At 49.9% G+C, this 19043-nt stretch overlaps 1 protein-coding gene across 1 annotated transcript in view; it reads right to left on the bottom strand.

Moving 5' to 3' along the window:
* Window positions 1-19043, bottom strand: part of TG (thyroglobulin) — a 285189-nt gene that overhangs the window by 251424 nt on the left and 14722 nt on the right. The window contains 9 exon segments of the mRNA NM_001048104.1: window positions 496-696; window positions 1688-1790; window positions 4247-4359; window positions 4906-4983; window positions 5355-5492; window positions 8958-9197; window positions 13440-14027; window positions 14476-15570; window positions 18727-18912. Of these exon segments, the coding sequence (NP_001041569.1) occupies window positions 496-696; window positions 1688-1790; window positions 4247-4359; window positions 4906-4983; window positions 5355-5492; window positions 8958-9197; window positions 13440-14027; window positions 14476-15570; window positions 18727-18912 (2742 nt within the window).

The following is a 19043-nucleotide window of genomic DNA, read 5'->3' as shown; positions in this document are numbered from 1 at the left end:
TATTTTGATCTGTAATCATGTGTTTTAATATTCTAATATATAGTTAAATGATATATATTTCAATATTTGATACCAAAAGAATGTTTTGAACTAAAAGTAAAAACAAATGAACGCCTCCACTAATTTCTGAAGCCTCCCAGCTGGGGTGGACCCACGGAGAGCCTGCCACCAGGCCCCGTTCCCCACTAGAGGATGGGGAGCCAAGACCCAGAGCCCCCAGCAGGCCAGCACCCGAGCTTCTGAGGTGCCAGCTCCGGAGATCCCTGCACAGACCCTCCCTTGACTTCAGCTCCAGGGCTGAGCACTTTTAGGAAGTAGACACAGGTTTTGGTATCATGAGAATCAACGGCAACCACATCCCGCCTGCCCCTCCTGTGTCCCCTCCCGCCACCACTCTTCTGGTGCCTTGGGAGTCCTCCTCAGCCTGAGCAAAGGAAGTGATGAGCATCACCCCTGCCACCAGCCCAGGGAGCCCCTCCAGGGGTCACAACTTACTCTCACAGGCCAGCTGGCTCCCGGCCACGCGGGTCCCAGGCACCTCCTCTCCACTGTCCAGGACACACCAGCAGCTGCCCTGGGCCAGGTCACACTGCACGGGGGAAAATCCTCCGTCCTCTGCCCTGCAGGCTGGGCTATAGCCTGAGCTGGCTCTCCTGGAGAGGGTCCCACTCGAGAGCTCTTCACAGAGGCTCGGGCCTGGACACAAAGACAAGCCAAATGGGCCTTGGCCCACATACCTGCCACCACCCACCGCTCCCAACTGCCACCCAGCACCACCTGCTGCCACCACCTGCAGGGCCTTCCAGGCTCTGGGGCTGTCTCCCCACTGGGTGAGGTGTTGGACTAGGACAGGGCCAAGACGGGGCCTTGGTCAGATCCCCACACCCCCTCCACACACACACACACACACACACACACACACACACACGCACGTACTGCTTTCAAGGAGTTTAGTCTTTAAGGAGATTTAACAGTATACGATGGAATTATAGCTGAGCGTGAGAAGGGGACCACAGACGTTATGCAGGGTAGTCTGCGAGCCTGCAGAAAAGCACTGCACTTGGAAGGGAGGCCATGAAGACGTCCTGGAAGACCTGGTGCGTGGTCTGAGTAGGAATTAGGCCGGGGCAGGGGAGGGGGGTGGACACGTAGTGCAGGTGGCTGAGCTCAGAGGGTTGTGGGGGAAAAGTGTCCTCCTTCTGGAAAAGTCTGACTATAGTTTATAACACCTGGGTCCCAAGAGCAAGAGATGGGAGAAAGAAGAGAAGCCAAGGAAGGTGCAGGAGCCAGAAACCCAGGGGCCGACGAGCCACGGGGAGCCGCTTGTCCCTAAGGATCCCAGGGATGCAGAGGAGGGACATCAGCACATTTGCACTTTAGGGACATCCTCTGGACGTCACCATGGAAACCACAGGGCAGGGCCAGGCTGGAGGCCAGGGACCAGGTGGCACAGCTAGCGCCCCCGAGAAAGTCCCAGCACCAGGCTGGTCCAGGCTTCTTGGCTACAGAGCACGGCCCACCCCCTGCCACGTGTGTTTCTCTCGAGAATCCCCGGGGTGAGGGAACACGGCCCCTCTTGCACGGTCAGGGTAGAGGCCCCCACTGCCCGGGGAGCCGCGGAGCTGGGACCTGGAGCTGGTGCTCACGGCAGGTGTTGGGGCAGGGGGAGGGGGAGGCAGGTACTCACACGGGGCACTGCTGTCCGTGCCGGGGGGCCTGCCCGCCCCCGAGCCTGGGTCCACACACCAGGTGCCCCCCTCTGACTCTTGCCGCCGGGCAAACTCTCCTGTCTGAGACAAAGCCAAGGCCACGTCACTCCAGGGAAGATGCTCTTGCAGCCCATGCAGGTCAGTGGACAGACATCCAGAACGTCCCTTTCGAAACCACTGGTGATGGCTTCTCCAGAAAGAGAGAGGTCAAGTGGGGAAGACGCAATCCTGCTCCAGACCCTTGACATCCCTTCTTTGAACTGGTGGTTACCACGACCCCATGAGACCAGGCCCACAGTTATCTCCTTTCAGGGTGCGGGAAACTGAGCATCAGAGAGGGGTCATGTCAGAGCAACATCCCATAGGCAGAGAAGCAGAGCCGGGCTGGGACTAAACCCGTACAGCCCCAGAGCCCAGCCACCATCCTGAACCAAGGTCCCCCCCTTTCCAGAGATGATTTTCCACAAGCACCTTGAGAAGAGAGGGGGTCTGGAACAAATGTAACAGAGAATAAAGAAATCAGGGGAAGGCCCAGATCATATCTGGTTGGGTCTTCCTCTCCCAAGCTGTCCTGGGACCAGCTGGGGAGCACTGTGCAAGGCCCTTCTATTCACTGGGACTCAGTTTCTCAACTAAAAATAAAAGGAGGATGGGACACCTGGGTGGCTCAGCAGTTAAGCATCTGCCTTTGGCTCAGGTCGTGATTCTGGAGAAAAAAAAAAAAAGAGGAGATAGGACTAGATTGATGCTTGCACACACTCCTTCTAGGAGCTCTTGATGGTAGAGAAATGTCATTTCTCCCACATCTGGCAGAAAATCAGCTGCCTACCAGCTTCCTGGCTGTCCCTGAATGCTTCCCTGAGCTTCTGCTTGCCACCTTTTTTTTTTAAGATTTTTCTTTATTCATTCATGAGAGACACCGAGAGGCAGAGACATAGGCAGAGGGAGAAGCAGGCTCCCTGCCAAGGGCCAATGTGGGCCCTGATCCCAGGACTCCGGGGATCACGCCCTGAGCTGAAGGCAGACACTCAACCACTGACCCACCCGGGCATCCCTGGCTACTTTTCATTTCATTCTCTGCTGTGCTTTGTCCACGGGCAAGAAATGACTGTAATAACACCTGATATTCACAGAGAACATAACCATGGGGCCACTCTGTGCCAATCACCCCCATGCCCAGAGTGTCACTTAGTCCCTAGGAGGTGGGGACCCTACTGTCCCCCATTCTACAGAGAGAGGCCCAGAGAGAGGTGCCTGTGGTTGTTGAATAGCTTGTAAGTTATACAGGCAAGATTCAAACCCAAGCGAAGGATGAAGAAAATTTTACAGAATAAAGGCTTAACATTGAGAACGTTCCAGTCACTAACTTAACTTTTCCTAGGGACTTGGGTCAAAGGCACAGCCATCCAGTTGGATCAGTAGAAGGTGTGGGTCCTGTTCCCCAACCCCTGGGGCCTCCACAGGAGGCAGGGTGAGAAACCACCCAATCAGAGCCTGCTCCGAATTGCTTCTCCCTCCATCAGAAGCTGTGGTTGCTACCTCTCCTTCTGCATGGGCTGACCCTGGTACCCAGGATTGGAGCAGAATAGAAATTCCAGCAGGAGGAGGTTGTTACCCAAGATGAAAAGCTAAATAATCTAATTTCCCTATGAAGCTCAGTAGCTGCTGGGATCCGTGTCCACATGCCAAACAGCAACAACAATAAAAAATAATAATAAGGAAACTTCTGCTCATTGACTTGTAGTCTGAGGAACTTCTACAAGGCTGATTTCATCTGGCTTCCAGAAACCCCCCGGGGGGCTGAGTAGAGGCTGCCATCATCCGGCAAGGAAGTGGTTAAGACTCCAGCAAGAATCCTTTTTCTCGGGGAGCTTCACATCAGTTCCTGTGCTCATCCAGCCAACTGAGAAGGGCAATATTATGTCTTCCATTTATAAGAAGAAACAGATACGATGGGCACAGCAATGCAGCCAAGATGACTTTAGGTAAAAGCACAGCAACAACTACAAAAATGCAGATGCTTTGCAGACAGTTTTCATGGGAGGTATTTCCTTGGGGCCCCAAAGCAATCCTAGCAGTAGGCAGGATAAAAACACGCCCCAGTCTTAGGACAAAATAAAGCAAAGTGGAGCACAGAGAAGGTAGGTAAATTGGGATCCCTGGGTGGCACAGCGGTTTAGCCCCTGCCTTTGGCCCGGGGCACGATCCTGGAGACCCGGGATCGAATCCCACATCGGGCTCCCGGTGCATGGAGCCTGCTTCTCCCTCTGCCTGTGTCTCTGCCTCTCTCTCTCTCTCTCTCTCTCTGTGTGACTATCATAAATAAATAAAAAATTAAAAAAAAAACAAAAAAGAAGGTAGGTAAATTGCCCCAGGTCACACAGCCAGGGGCCGCACGCAGGGTGAAGACAAAAGCCCAGGCCTAGAACTACCTGTGAGTTTTTAACTAAAACAAGTCTACTGAAAATGAGAAAACTCATCCTCGATGTGTGGGAGAAAGCTCTGACTCCCATCATCTCAAACCTTCAGAGCCTTACCTCTAAGCAGGTTGGGATGAACAGGTCTTTTGGAGACGGGTTTCCCTGGGATCCAGCCTGTTTCCAGCTGGAAAGCAGCCCACTGGCTCGAGATTTCTCACAGGCAGTGGGGCCTGAGAGAGAGAGAGAGAAGCTCTGAACTGACTGGCTGTGCATGCCAGGCCGGGGGCGTCCGAGCCCTGCACCGGCGTAGATGGAGTGCTGGAACCTCGGCGGAGAAGTGGGCCATGGTTCAGGGACAGAGACCCTTGTGGGGCAGGGTCATCCTTGAGATATGAAGTGGACCACTGAGGACATGGGTCTGAGCCCCAGGAGAGAGGCTGGCCTCTAGGGCACTTGTGGGACGGTTGTCAGACTGGCAGCCTGCAGAAATGGACGAAGGTGCCCTGGGGGCAGGTGGGAAGGGGACTCCGGGCTCTTCATCATCGGGGAGTCTTTCCACCCAGGAAGCTGGGTGCACAGACCAGGCAGAGCCAAGACCATGAGAGTCTTCCCAGCTTGGGGATATGGGAAAATGTGGCCTGGCTGCCCTCGGGGGCTAGTCTGAGGGCACTCGGGGGCTGACCCACGAGCATCCCTAGGCTGGGTAACAGCTGTCACCGCCGGCCTAGAGTGCCCACCACCTGGTTCGGCGGGATTGCTCCTCCGGCCTCACTTACACCGCAGGATCCGTGGGGAACGGGCAGTCAGCGAGGCAGGGACGTACTCTCCCTTGCCGTCCACGCACCAACAGTACCCTAGGACAGAGCCAGGGGTCAGAAGTTCAGGAAGTGCACTGAGGCACGTGCCCCCAGGTGTCTCACCCACAACTTTCCTTCTATGCATTCGTAGCAGTGCCAGCAAGCCCCCCTTCCATTCCCCCCTGCCCACCACTGTCCACAGTCACACATCCCGATCCATCCAGCAGTGACCCACTTGACCTTCAGGCTGGTAGGTCCCAACTCCCATCATACAGATGGGAAAACCAAAGTCCACTAAGGGATTTGCCACCAGATGCCAAAGAGGGGCCTAGAGTCCAGCTCACTGGTCCCAGTGCAGAGTCCTCTGCTCCAAATGAAAAGGGAGGTGTCACTCCACGCTCTCCCCCTGGGTGCCCATCCCCGCTCACCTGTCCTGGCATGGCACTGCACAGGCTCCCAGCCTCCCCACACGTCGCACTGGGGCACGTAGGGGACAGGCCGCAGAAGCGCAGATGTCCGTGTGGAATCCCCCAGGAGAAAGCCGCGTCTCTGATAGAAGTCAAGGGCTGGAGGTGGGAGAGAGGGGAGCAGAAATGTGAGCCCCCAACCTGGAAGGGCCTCGGCCGTGTGGGCTCTGTTGCTGACAAGGACCACACATGGCCTTGTGCTGACATAAGGGGGCCTTCTTTTTGATGTGACAAATATTGTTAAATAGGACAGAGAGTCCTTAACAGTGGAAAGGCACTCACCAGGTTGTCCTTTTTTTTTTTTTTAAAGATTTTATTTATTTATTCATGAGAGACACACAGAGAGAAGCAGAGACACGAGCAGAGGGAGAAGCAGGCTCCCTGCAGGGAGTCTGATGGGAGACTCAATCCCAGGACCCTGGGATCACACCCTGAGCCGAAGGCAGATGCTCAACCACTGAGCCACCCAGGCGTCTCACATCAGATTGTCCTTTAAAAACAAAAAATATAGGCCACAGTTCAAAGGAGTCACTGCTGTCCTCTTGCAAATCACTTTCATATGGAGCCGATTAGGTAAGCGACGTGTCCTCAGGCCCGTGAGACGGTGGTGATCACAGATGGCATTTATTCAACATTCACTACGAACATGCCAAGCACAATCTAAATATGTTTTAGCTAAATGAATCCTCACAGCAACCCTCTATGAGAGGTTCTCTCATCCCACTCGACAAGTGGTAAACTGAGGTGCAGGTGTGGGGCATAGCTTACCCCAGGCTCACAGGGGGAAGTGGGGCAGGCTAAGTGACTCCCAGGGGGTACCCCTGCCATCAAATGGCACCATCCTCAGTGCTCAGAGTCCCCTGCCCTGCCTGGCTTCCCCCCGCCGCACTCCCCACTATTGATATACTAGATATCGTACCTGTTACTGGGGCTCACAGCTCCCTACCCTAAGCTGATTTGTCCCCAGCACCATCTTCCTCCTAAGAGGCCAAGAACTGTCCCCTAGAGCCTTTCTCAAGTCGGTGCCTTCTCAACCTCCCCTCACTCCTGCTGGTACTCAGGATGGATGGGGAGGGAGGGGGGTGCAGCCACAGGGTCACTTTGGGGCAGCCCCGTGAGCCATGGCCGGCCTCACATTGGAGCACATCTTCCCCACTTACCTTCTGAGAAAGGGGCTCATGGCTCCCAAGAGGAGACACCAGCAGCCTATGGTCAGAACCCCTCGAAGAGACCAGGACCCAGAAAGTGGCCTGGTGTGTGGGACACAACTCATGAAGCTGACAAGCCTCTGCCTGAATCCTGACATGGCACCTCTTGGTTGTCATGAGTGATCTTAGCGGTTATGAGCAAGTGGGCCTTAGTTTCCCCATCGATGAAATGGCTTGAATACTTCCCCAACAAGATAACTGTCACATTTATATCAAAATAACTTGAGCTCCAGGCTCATGCCAAGCAGAGCTGTGTAAAAGGACTCCCAAGCCCCTCCCTCACCCTCCTTAGGTCCGAGGACACTGCTACCATGTGTTGTTGGCCAAAGACACCCTGTGATCCTTCAAATCTTTTGGTCCTGGGCTCTCAGTCCCCAGACTCTGCAGGACCTGGAGGTCTACACACAAAGAGCTTCCTCTCCTCTGCAAGATTAGAGATGCCTCCTCTCATCCCAAAGGATTCCAGAGAAATGAGCTCCCCTGGTCCTTCTCTGTGGACCCTTCCTCTTTTCACTACCGCCTCAGACATGCAAAATCAGAGTGCACTGCTAGTTGAGGGGTGAACTTCCTCAACTTGATTTCTGAAGAAAAATGCCATCATGCCGTTCAAAGAATCCATCTCTACAGCACCGACAAGGGCTTCTCCCCTTCTTCTAAAATCTCCCTAACCAGTGCTCACAACTGCAGGAGCATCAGTCCCATGTGTCCCTCTGATGATATCCAAGCTTGCCCAGGGATAACAAAATTGGAATATAACTGGTTTCTTGCCAAAAGCAGAAATCTTCTTTTAAAAAAAGGTGGGGGGCGGGGGACACCTGGGTGGCTCAGCGGTTGAGCGTCTGCTTCTGGCTCAGGGCGTGATCCCAGGATCTGGGATCAAGTCCTACATGAGGCTCCCTGTGAGGAGCCTGCTTCTCCCTCTGCCTGTGTCTCTGCCTCTCTCTCTCTCTGTCTCTTATAAATAAATAAATCTTAAAAAAAAAAAAAAAGCAGAAATCCCTGAGTCTCTGAGGAACAGAGACAAAAAGTGTCTGGGCGTAGGGGAGGGGAGGGGTGGGAAGAGAAAGGAAGTGGGGACAGAAGAAACAAGAAGCGTGGCTTAGCCACATTCGCCAGGCTCCATTCACCATGCTATCTGTCAGGCATGGTGCTGGGCCCCATGGGATATAAAGATGAGCAAGACATGGTGTCTCATGTTCCAAAAGAGTCAACTGCATGCAGAGACACAAAAAACAAAGATGGCATTTGGGAGATTCTCACTGGGGTTCACAGAGCAAAGACCCCTGAGTCCCCCTCCCCAGGCGGCAGTAGCAGACATCCCTGGGGGGAAAAGCAGGGAGGCCCTGGCCTGCAGGAGTAAGGGGCTCTCATCTTGGCACAGATGTCATCAGAGGGGGCACTGCTTTACTGTTGTGTGACCTAAGCCCAAGGAACCCCAGACAAGGGATCTGCTGAGATCATCAGACAGGGAATTGGGGAACTCGGGATGCTCGCAGTAGAGGACGTCACTGCCCAGTTGGTGTGGTGTCAGTGAGAGACCTGGGAGAGACATCAGACCTTCCTGCCACAGAGGCCATGGGTGGCGGAGGAAGAATGGGGGCTCTGAGATGAGACAGCCCCAGCTCTGGGCACCAGGGATCAGAGGCCCAGGTCCCCAACCATCCAGGCTCTGCTAGCTCTGAACTGGGTTACCTTGGGCATGTGATTGAACCCCAGTCTCTGTGTCTGAAAAGAATCACAGATGGTGAGTGTGGCACTGCTCTCATGGAAGAAATGGAGCAGGAAATGCCAAGGCCTGGTCATCCCCTGAGCACCGTCGGGGCTTGGCCGGGGGCGGGTTTCAAGTAATGTCGAGCTGCTATCATGGGCTAGAGCACTGTCGGCTCTCTGAGCACGATGCTCCTGCAGGTGGCTTACCACGCTCTCTGGGTTACTGTCACGTTTAGAGGAGACCGCGTGTGGAAGGGGCCCGAAACCCAGTAGTTTCTCTGTAATAAAGGTTCCGCTCCTTTTTCCCCAGTGGAAGTAGGGGGAAGCTTCAGAACGGGCCATGACCATTTTGGGCTGGGTCCCCTCACATTCTAGCCAGAATATCTGGCTGCATGGTGGGCTGCCGGTACCATCTGCAATATGAAGGACCTGCCCCCCAGCAGCTGTGCTGGTGGACTTGTGAATATACTGGAGAGGTGCCATCTTCGACTGGCACCCAAAACCACCTTGTCTGTTCTTCCCCAGGGACCCACCAACCTGGGAAACCAAGGCCACAAAGTCCTGAGGAGGACTGGAGAGCAACTGAACTCCAGCCCTTGCTTCCCCAACGAGATGGAATAAGAAACCAGATGTGCGTGACACTCACTAGACTGAGCTGCCAAACGAAGGGCATAATCGCCTCCACTCAGAAACTTCTCTGAGAAAGTCTCCCGGGATGGAGAGAGTCGAGGAAGGGAGAGCTCCTCATCCGTCAGCCAGATTCCTTTGGCCGCTAGGAAACTCTCTCCCAGAGGGAACCAAGAACTGTTGGAAGCCAGGACGATCTCTTCTGTTTCCTTAAGGAACTGCAGGACACGAAGCTTCACCTCCTCACAAGAACCAGGACCTAGGGGAATAAAGACAACACGGCTGGACACTTCGCCCTCTCTGAAGGGTATGCACATATGTGCATGCACACGTGTTTGCCACAGCTGTTTCCTTCACCCAGCCCTTTTTACAGCCTGGAATGTTCCTTCTGTCTCATCTCTACAATTTCACTCATTCAACATTTACAGAGGACCTGCTATGTAAGGAGATGAGCAAAAGCTATGTCTGTGCCACACCAAACATTATCCCAAGCACATTTATACAAATAATCTAATTTAATCTATGCAATACCCAATAAGATAGTATTCTTATCTGTGTGTTACAGATGAGAAACTGAGGCATGGAGAAGTCACATAACTTAAAGTCAGGTAGCTAAAGTCCTAGCTAGCAAGTAGTTGATTCAAAATTCTAGTCTAGTCAGTATGACTCTAGAACTAGAGATCCTAACCAGCTGCCTTCAACGGAAGGATGGATGGATGGATGGACGGATGGATGGCTAGATGGATGGGGGAGTGGATAAGCAGATGGATGGATGGATATCAAAAGTTGAAGGGAAGCACTGTAGGTTAGAGAATTATTCTTGCAAAGAGAAGAGAGCATGGCTCTAAGAACATGGATTTAAATGTCAACTTGATCACTAATTAGCTGTGTAATTTTGGATAATGTGCTTAGCTCTTCTGAGCTTCAGTCTTATGATCTGTGAAATGGGGATGACTGGGGCATCTTCTTCATAAGGTTTTAATAATTATTCTATGAGGTGTTGCAGCTGAAGAACTTGGCACAGTGTATGGCACATGTTATCTTTGAAAATGTCACTGTTAACAAAAGTCATACTGGCCATATTTATTCACGACCAATCACTTTGTGAATTCAACAGTGAATGTGTTCAATGAGTTCTTTTGACAGCATGGAATCAGCAGAAACCCCCGACTTCTGGAGTTCGAAGACATTACTGCTTTCTGTGGATGTTCTTGATCAAATGATCTATTATACCAATGCCAAGGATTGGGAATCCCTGAAGCAAAAACCCCTATTTAGAAATCTATGCTTGCTCTCCATTTCTTCCATAGTAGAATGAAAATTCTGTAATTGGACATTGAAGATTGTTTTTTTAACAGGTAAGACCTCTTAAAATCTGGTCCAAATTTACCTTTACCTTCTTCTTCCATCACTCCCTCCCCAAACCCTCCTTCCTACCACACTGACCTTTCCCATGAATGGAATGGGAATGACCTTGATCATTTCCAACACAGCAGACCCTTTTTCAGCTACCCCGACTTGGCACATACTATTTCCTCTATGAGGAAGGGCCTGCCATCCATGTTTGGCTGGGCAAACATCCTTCACAATCCAGAAGCTGATGCCATGCAAATCTTTATCCAACTCCCCAACCAGTGAGTAGCCCCAATCTCTAGGCATATCTTCCATTGGTCTCCTATGTTCATAGCCCTAGCATTTCTGTTTATTATTTACATGATGACATGTCAGGTACCCCTACTGGTCTCTGAGCCCCTGTAGAGCAGACCCCATGCCTTTTTTACGACTATCTTCCCATCATACAGCACAGTGTTTACAGTAGTTGTCCATAGTTGCATATTAAATAAAGAAAGCAGGGTTTCAAACAGACTGGAGATTATGATATGGACAGGAGCTGACCTCATGCCCCCAGAGGCAGGAGCCCCCTGCCCTGTTTATGGATAGGAAATTACCGGTCACATCATTATTTATGGTCATTTGTATTATTCGGCCATTTAGGAAGGACATTCTATGCACCAGACCTGGCACTTTACATCAATTACCTTTTACAAGGCTCACAATAAACTTTGAGGGAGTTATTCAACCTAACGCAGACCTTACTGATTAAACCAAAATGGTGACTCTGGCCACAAAATAGTAGGTGGTAGAAACAGGGCTGAAGTCCCTAGTAGAACTAGCACTGTGTCCTCCAGGCCAGTCCTTCTCAAGCTTTAGGGAGCACCAGAGCCTCCTGGGGAGCTTGGAGAGATGCAGGTGTCAATTCAGCAGGTTGGGTCCAAGATTCCAAATTTCTAACAACTTCCTGAAATGATGCTAATATTGCTGAACCACACCTAGGGTGCCAAAGCTCCTAACCCCTGGTCATCAAACCCTTTGGATAACATGCCCCATCAATAAGAGAGTTTGAGTGTATGCCCCCAAAATATGCCTATTTCTTATGTGGAAAGTGAATACAAGCATGACTATAATAATATACTAGGTACAGTTTGCTCAGCTGTCCTAGCTGTTAAAAATATGTAATTGCAAAATCAAAACCAGACCTTTAGAAGGAAAAGATAAAACACTGCCTACAGGTGGAAACTCTAATACTTGCTTCCCAGCGGATTGTCATGTGCCCCCGGGTGGTCTACTCTCCATGCCTCTTGGTATTCCCCATGGGAACAGCCAGCAGACTTTAAGCCTAGTTCAAATGCTTTGCCCTGCACTCAGGCCAGGGCGAGCAAACCTAGATACTAAAGTTACAAGGTGCTTTTGTTCTCAGCAATCTGGGCCTCAAAAATTGGATGCACAGAGGACTAGATTCAGTCTTAAAGCATCTGAAATTATAGGAATGTCCTCGTGTAAGAGACCTGACCATTGGTATAGAGAATCTCAAAAAAAAAATGAATGCGGCTTTTTAGACAACAGGCATGCCAATGTCAATGTGTTCACTTGGAGGGTCAGCCTGTTACTGGGACTTGGCACTTCAATGGAGAATCCTAACTGGGGGAAGCAGGAGTCTCCAGGCATTGGATATGCCCAGGGTATTATTGTTTTCAACACATGTTCCTATGATGCAACATTCTAAAATTTCACTCGCTGCTGAAGCCTAAACTTTGGCGAATGTCAAAATCATCTGATTAATGTTAACGTTATCTGGAAAGGTGTGGACAGTGTTGAACATTGCAAAGAATGGATTGAGAGATTTCTTTGGACTTGAACAACTGTAATATTAACCATAATATTAGCAACGTCTATTTAGAGAGATTCTCATATGATAATAAGTGTTGAATCTGTCTCATTATTCATTCAAGCTGCCAGCATGGCCACTTGGTAAGAAGACATTTTAATTTAAAGACAGTCAGTCTCATCCTGTTTATGCCTCAGATGCCACAGCTTTCTTATGAGCTCACCTGCCACAAAGCTGAACTTATCAACCTCCTTCAGTTGCTCTGCAGTCAGTCCTATGATTAAACCCCTCAAATTAAAGGCACTTTGAAGGCAGAAGCACTTCCTAAGGTCTGGGGCACCTAGCATGTCCTTGTGAATAGGATCATAATGTGTGCTGGTTAATCAAATGGTGCACCTAATTTATGAGTGGTTACATAGGGCCAAGAGCCAGGCCATATCCACTCTAAGGCCTTTGTCACCCTAAGATCATGCTTTGCACACAGACGACATCCAGTTCAAATGAGAAGCATTGATTCAACAAATCGATCATATGAACATTTAAAAATGAACTACGCTAACTTTGCTAACACCTGGCTGCAGAGATGTAGGGAAATCACTTCCTTCCTAGGAGCCTTGGTGTTGTGGTCCAAATGTTTGTGTCTGCCTAGCATTTATGTATTGAAGCCCTAACTCCTAAGGCGACGGATGGTACTTGGAGGTGGGACCTTTGGGGGGTGACTAGGTTTATTTTTTTTTAATTTTTATTTATTTATGATAGTCACAGAGAGAGAGAGAGACAGAGAGGCAGAGACATAGGCAGAGGGAGAAGCAGGCTCCATGCACCGGGAGCCCGACGTGGGATTCGATCCCGGTCTCCAGGATCACGCCCTGGGCCAAAGGCAGGTGCTAAACTGCTGCGCCACCCAGGGATCCCAAGTTTAGAAGAGGTCGTGAAGGTGGGGCACTCTGGATGGGATTGGTGTCTTTTTAAAAAGATGAAGAGACCAGAGCTCTTTCTATCTGCCATGTGAATACCCAGAGAGAAGGTGGTTTTCCGCAAGCTGGGAAGACGGTTCTCACTGGGAATGGGATCTGCAGGCACCCTGATCTTATATTTCCACCCTCACGTTTGTCTGTGAGAAATGTCTGTTGGTTAAGTCCCCCCAGTCTTGGTATTTTGTTACAGCAGCCAGAGCTAGGTGCTGGCTGCTGGGTGCCTTTGGGTACCTCAACCACTGAAGGCATGTAGCTGGACATATCCAAACTCCATGCCAGTTCTGACACTAAATACACCCCTACCAGACCTCCTCTGCATAAAAGCACAGACTCGGCTCTCCACTGTGGTTTAACTCACATGCTGGGACCTTGCTCGGCTCTGTCCGGGTGCCTTCCAGTTCTCGACCAGCTTCAGAGACACACCAGCAGCTCCGAAGGTCGAAGTGTGCCAGAGGAGCGCTGAAGTCTGAGTAGGCCCCTGGGTATCGGCTGAGCTGGCCATTCAGGATCTGCCAAAAGAGGTAGGGCTCCAGGAGGATGTTCCCTCCAGGCTGGGTCCGGTTGCCTTCCATCACCGCCAGCGGAACATCTTCAAAAGATGGGTATCTCGCCAGCCCCGGGAAGATGCCCTGTTGGCCAGCCGCATACAGACTTTGAATAAAGAGGCGAAAGCTTCCAGAAGCAGCTTCTCTATAGCTCATGATCTTCATGAGCAGCTCGGCAGGGGTCAGCTCCTGGCCACTGTTGTTCTGGGCCTCCCATCTCTCATACCACTCAAAGGCCTGCTCAGGGGGGCCATCGCATTGCACGGGCCTCCACTGCCCAGCGGTGCTGCACTGTGGGATGTAGCTACTGGAGAAGGTGGGCAGCATGCTGGAGTCAGAGCCCAGTACTTGCACTATCCCCAGGAAGGCTTGCTCGGCCTGTAACTGACATGGCGTGGGGCCTGGAAGGAACATGGAACAGGCATATCAGGTGAAAAGGTCCCACAAGCCCAAAAGACCAAGATGAAAACCCCTGATCATCCAAACCATACCTGAAACCTTAACAGCCACAGAAACCCCATCAACCACAATTTTGTAGGTGTTATCTACAACATTCTTTCTATCTAGACAGAGAATGTCCTGGTCACCGAAGTGGCACTATTGTGATCAGCCATTGTCAGCCTACAGAAATCTTTGAGCTTCTAGAGGCCAAGGGAGACTCTCTACTCACTCACAAGTATAGTTAATGGGATCAACCCTTTTCTGGACAATTTTTAAGTTAACTGGCAAATTTTGCCACTGCATAATCTGGGACTTAAGCTACAATGGAATCCACTTTTTCTGCAATGCGCAGTGTTGGGGCCCCAAGAGAGAATTGGGATTTGTAGACTGAATACTCAACAGACTCACATTGCTTGGGTTCTCCAGGCAGGCTTCGAGTTCCAGGAATAGCCTGACCATTGGTGTCCACGCAGTAGCACTCTGAGTTAAAGCACTGGACGGGTAGGAAATGCCCCTCGCTGGTACAAGAAGGGACGAACAGGCTGGCCCCAGCAGGCAGGCTGCCCGAGAGGCTTCTCATGAGAGCCCTTTGCTTCTCACACTCTGTGGGGCATCGGGGTCGTCCACCTCTAACCCTGGAGCCAGCCAGTTCTTTGCCCCGGGAATCCACACACCAGCACTCTCCAGCAAAGCACTGGACATCCTCGTAGTCTCCTTCTGCTGAGCACTGTGGCACAAAAAGGTTGCCAGGTGTCTGCTCACAGTCTTGGGAGCTGAGTACCATTTCCATCACATCACCTAGATCCTTTGCTATGTCTTCTGGCACAGAAATAGCATGCTGCAAGAAGAGAAGAAATTCTGGAAGCTCCAGAAGAGACGCCAGGAATGTCAGGGCATTTTGGTTCTCTTGTAAGTTGATCTGGAAGCCAAAGCTGCCCACAACTGGCACATTCATAGCCGTTCCCTCTTTAGAGGCTTCAGGGGGTGCTGTGGCAGGCTGTGAATCTAATCCCACTGAGAGGGGCTGGGCTAGGTCTGTCTCGCTGTTCTGGAAGCCTGGGAGACCAAACTGCTGGAAAAATTGACTGAAGTTAAATGTGCCTCTGGTGCCAATGGCTCCAGACAAGTTGAACCGGCCAACATTCACCAAAAATTTCCCTCCAAAGAGGTTTTGCTGGAGTCGTGTTGGGTCAGTGGTAAACTGGAGGGCAAGACGAGCCAGCTCCCGGGAGGGAAAGATTGCTCCAATGGCTTCTCTGATGAGAGTTTCTGAGGCAGAAAACTGTTTATCCTGCCCTTCTACCATGGGGCGGAGAATCCCAGAGTCCACAAAGAGCTCCTTGATCAAGGGTGGGCAGGATGTGGCAAATCTGGCTACTCTCTGAGACACCTGTCTTCCATCGGGAGCCAGAAACAAGCTGTGTTGGCTGAAGTAGCCTGAGGGCCCAAAGAATAGTCTAGACAGGGCCTGCCTCCTCTCTGACGCACAGAGCTGGGTTTCAGCTGCACAAGACAGAACAAATGAGAGAAAAGGTTTTAACAGCAACAAGTAATCCTGAGACAACCCCAGAGACCTTTCTGGTAGTAAGAAGTCCAGGATGTCAATGAAGAACATCGACATTTTGTGCCTCTGTCTTCTCTCCTTTTATTTACTTTTTACTTTCTCCCTCCCCGAGCAGCATTGGTGGTGGCCATTAGGTGGGAGTGAGTATTCCAGTTGATGTGACTTCCTCTCTTATCTCTCATCAGCCGGTGACCCTCTTCTAAGGCAAGCCTCCCAGGCACTGGTCCACCTTCTGAAAACCTGACCACATACATGCACCAAATGTATGAGGCTGAGCCTCCCTGACTCCTCGGCCCAATATTCCTATCCACCCAGAACTTTAGAACATAACATCATATGGAAGTAAGGTCTTTGCAGATGTAATTAGTTGAAATGAGGTCACATCGGATGAGTGAGTCCTAAATCCCATGATGGGTGTCCTCCTAAGTCCATGAAAAGACACAGACACATGGGGGAAAGGCCATGTGAAGATGAGGGCAGAATGCAGGTACAAGCTAAAGAAGGCCAAGGGGTGCTGGCAGCCCCACCCCACCCCACAGCTGGACAGGCCAAGGATGAATTCTTCCTGAGGGCCTTCAGAGGGAGCTCAGCCCTACTAACACCCCAATTATAGATTCCTGGCCTCCAGGCTGGGAAGGAATAAATTCCTGTTGTTTTAAGCCATCCAGTTTGCGGTAATCTGTTACGGCAGCCCTAGGAAACTAATACACCAACAAATTCCTATTTGTTTTTAATGAAATGGTCTTTTTTTTTTCAGCATTCTCTTGTTGGAATTTTTAATGGACTTTAATGCTTCATTATATGCTCTTCGTATGGCTGCCTAATTCCTCCTTTCAGGTAGGCTTGTCTACTACTTTATAGTCTCTTGGAGGATAAGAACCATACCTTAAATTAGTAGTATTTCCTATAATCAGAAATATTTTCCTATGTTGTAATATGTAATATGAGATTATATTATAGGAAATACCCTATTATAGGAAATACTCTGTATTATAAGAAATCGTGTATTTCCTATCATACAAAATAATAATGCGCATGCAGCAAGCACACTTAGTACATTTTTCTAGGCTTGTTGCCCTTTCCTTGAAGTTATTAATTAAATAGTAGTCAGCCAGTCAACTCCATGCACGGTCAGGTCATTCTATCTGAATATTGACAGCAATTACATTAAGAAAAAAAAAGACTTTAAGTTCAAATTCCAAGCATCTCCATCACACAGGTGACAGTAAGCAGGCTCTGTTTCTCCATAAAACCATAAATCTTAGCAGTCCTTTTCAGCCACCCCCCCCACTCACCCCCAACTTTTTAAAATAATTCTTTCCCTTCAATTCACATGGATGCCAAAAAGGAAGTCGGCCAATGTCCCTCTGTAACTAGGCAACAGAGGAAGAATTGGAACATGAGAAAACAGACCGAACACATCAGAACCCCTAACACATCCCTCAACCAGGTCATGGCTACCTTTGATGGAAGGTATTGCAGGACGGTATGGAAGAAATAAAGTTCACCGCTTTGCTTATTCTGTTTCCAAATTAAAGGCATATCCCTTCCATTCGTTTGTTATGTAGTGTTACCAAGGCAAAAAAAAATTCAGACATTACTTCCATGTGGCATTCGTTTGCATTGAAATAGGGCCCATACGCCAGAGAGGAGAAAGTAAAAATATACGAACCATGCATTTGGTAGCATCCTGGTTTTAATTTGGAAAACCATAGTTCTACATTTCCACCTGGGAACAGGAAGGCGTACTATTCTCTAGGTTTTAAGAGAACAGCAATGGAATCGTAAATACTTCTAAGGCAGAGCTTCAAAACATTCTTCTTCTACATTCTCACACTTGGCAGATAGAACACTACCAAATACTGCACAGAAGACTCAAAATGTTAAGTTGGAGAAAATGGTGACTTCATAGGAATCGTTGAATGAACATGAACACTGATCTATTTTGAGGCTAGAAAAAGGCCTGCCTGCCTCCTTCACTGTTTGCGATCACGTGGAATCTATCCAGTTCCCCCAAGTGGGAAACCTACAAGGACTCCTGGATTCCTCCCTCCCCCTCTCCCCTAACTTCCTTTGGGATCTTACTGGTAAGACAGAATAGAGTATTAATGGAGTATCTTGCGACATTTCTCAAGTTCACACCCCTCTCCCCAGACCATTGCTTCTACTCTCTTATTGGTCCCTGTGCTGGGTTGAAGTATCTCCTCAAAATTCACATCCTTCCTGGAACCTGAGAACATGATATTGTTTGGAGATAGGGTCATTGTCGATGTGAGTAGTTAAGACAAGGTCATACTAGGGTAGAGTGGGCTCTTAATTTTATATTATTAGTGTCATTAAGAGAGAAAGAGGGGCACCTGGGTGTCTCAGTGGTTGAGCATCTGCCTTTGGCTCAGGTCATGATCCTGGGGTCCTGGGATCGAGTCCCACATCGGGCTCCCCACAGGGAGCCTGCTTCTCCCTCTGCCTATGTCTCTGCCTTTCTCTGTGTCTCTCATGAATAAATGAATACAATCTTTAAAAAATAAAAATAAAATAAAAATAAAAATAAAATAAAATAAAATAAAATAAATAAAATAAAATAAAATAAAACTCCTCAACGTCTTCACCTCCAGGATGAAGTCTCCGAGCCCTTGTTTTGGTATGAAAGACCTCACTGTCCCATCCCTCCCATTCCCTCTAGGCTTAAAGCATCAAGCCCCACCCTGACCATGTTCCAACAATGTGTTTCTCTCCCCTTCTTGCAGATTCGATGTCCAGTAGCATATCAATGCCTCTCATTTCTCTCTTAATAATCCAATTCTCTTGCTCTACAGAGCAAGTAAACATAATTCTTTTTGTTTTTCCTTCACCTATGAGGCCCCAACATTCTGTGAGCTCGCCTGAGGAAGCAACTGTGCCTGATGTAGAATGTGAAACATATTGGAAATGAATGACGATAAAGTTCATTTCCATCACGTTGGGCTCAGAGGGCCTCTGGGGTATCCTCTGAAGGCAGTGGGATTGATGGGTTCCAGAGCAGTTGGTCTGGAGAAGCAATGAGAGTCACATGACCTGACGGGAACAGAAGAGAAGGCCGCAGAGAGGAAACCCACCACAAGATGGCCGTTCCCCTGGCCGCCGAGTCCCGGGGATCTCCTTCCCTCGGGCGTCCACACACCAGCACGGCCCTCCCCTCTGGCACTGCACCGCCTGGAAGCCCCCGTCCCGGCGGCAGCTCGGAGTGTAGGGGTGACCGAAGCTGCTGGCCGTGAACTGCTCCACTTCACATCTTGTGGGGCCTAGGAGAGAGAGGAGAGGTCGGGCAGGAAAGGAGAGGACAGGGCGTGAACAAGGCTCCTGCGTTGACAGCACACACTCTGTGTGCTCTTACCATGTTCTAAATCCTCCTTCTGCTTCAGAGGACCAGCCC

The sequence above is a fragment of the Canis lupus genome, chromosome 13, assembly GCF_011100685.1.
Source record: "Canis lupus familiaris isolate Mischka breed German Shepherd chromosome 13, alternate assembly UU_Cfam_GSD_1.0, whole genome shotgun sequence".
NCBI classification, from domain to species: Eukaryota; Metazoa; Chordata; class Mammalia; order Carnivora; family Canidae; genus Canis; species Canis lupus.
Note: the sequence above shows the minus strand (reverse complement) of the source record. Positions and strands in the feature narration are given on the sequence as shown.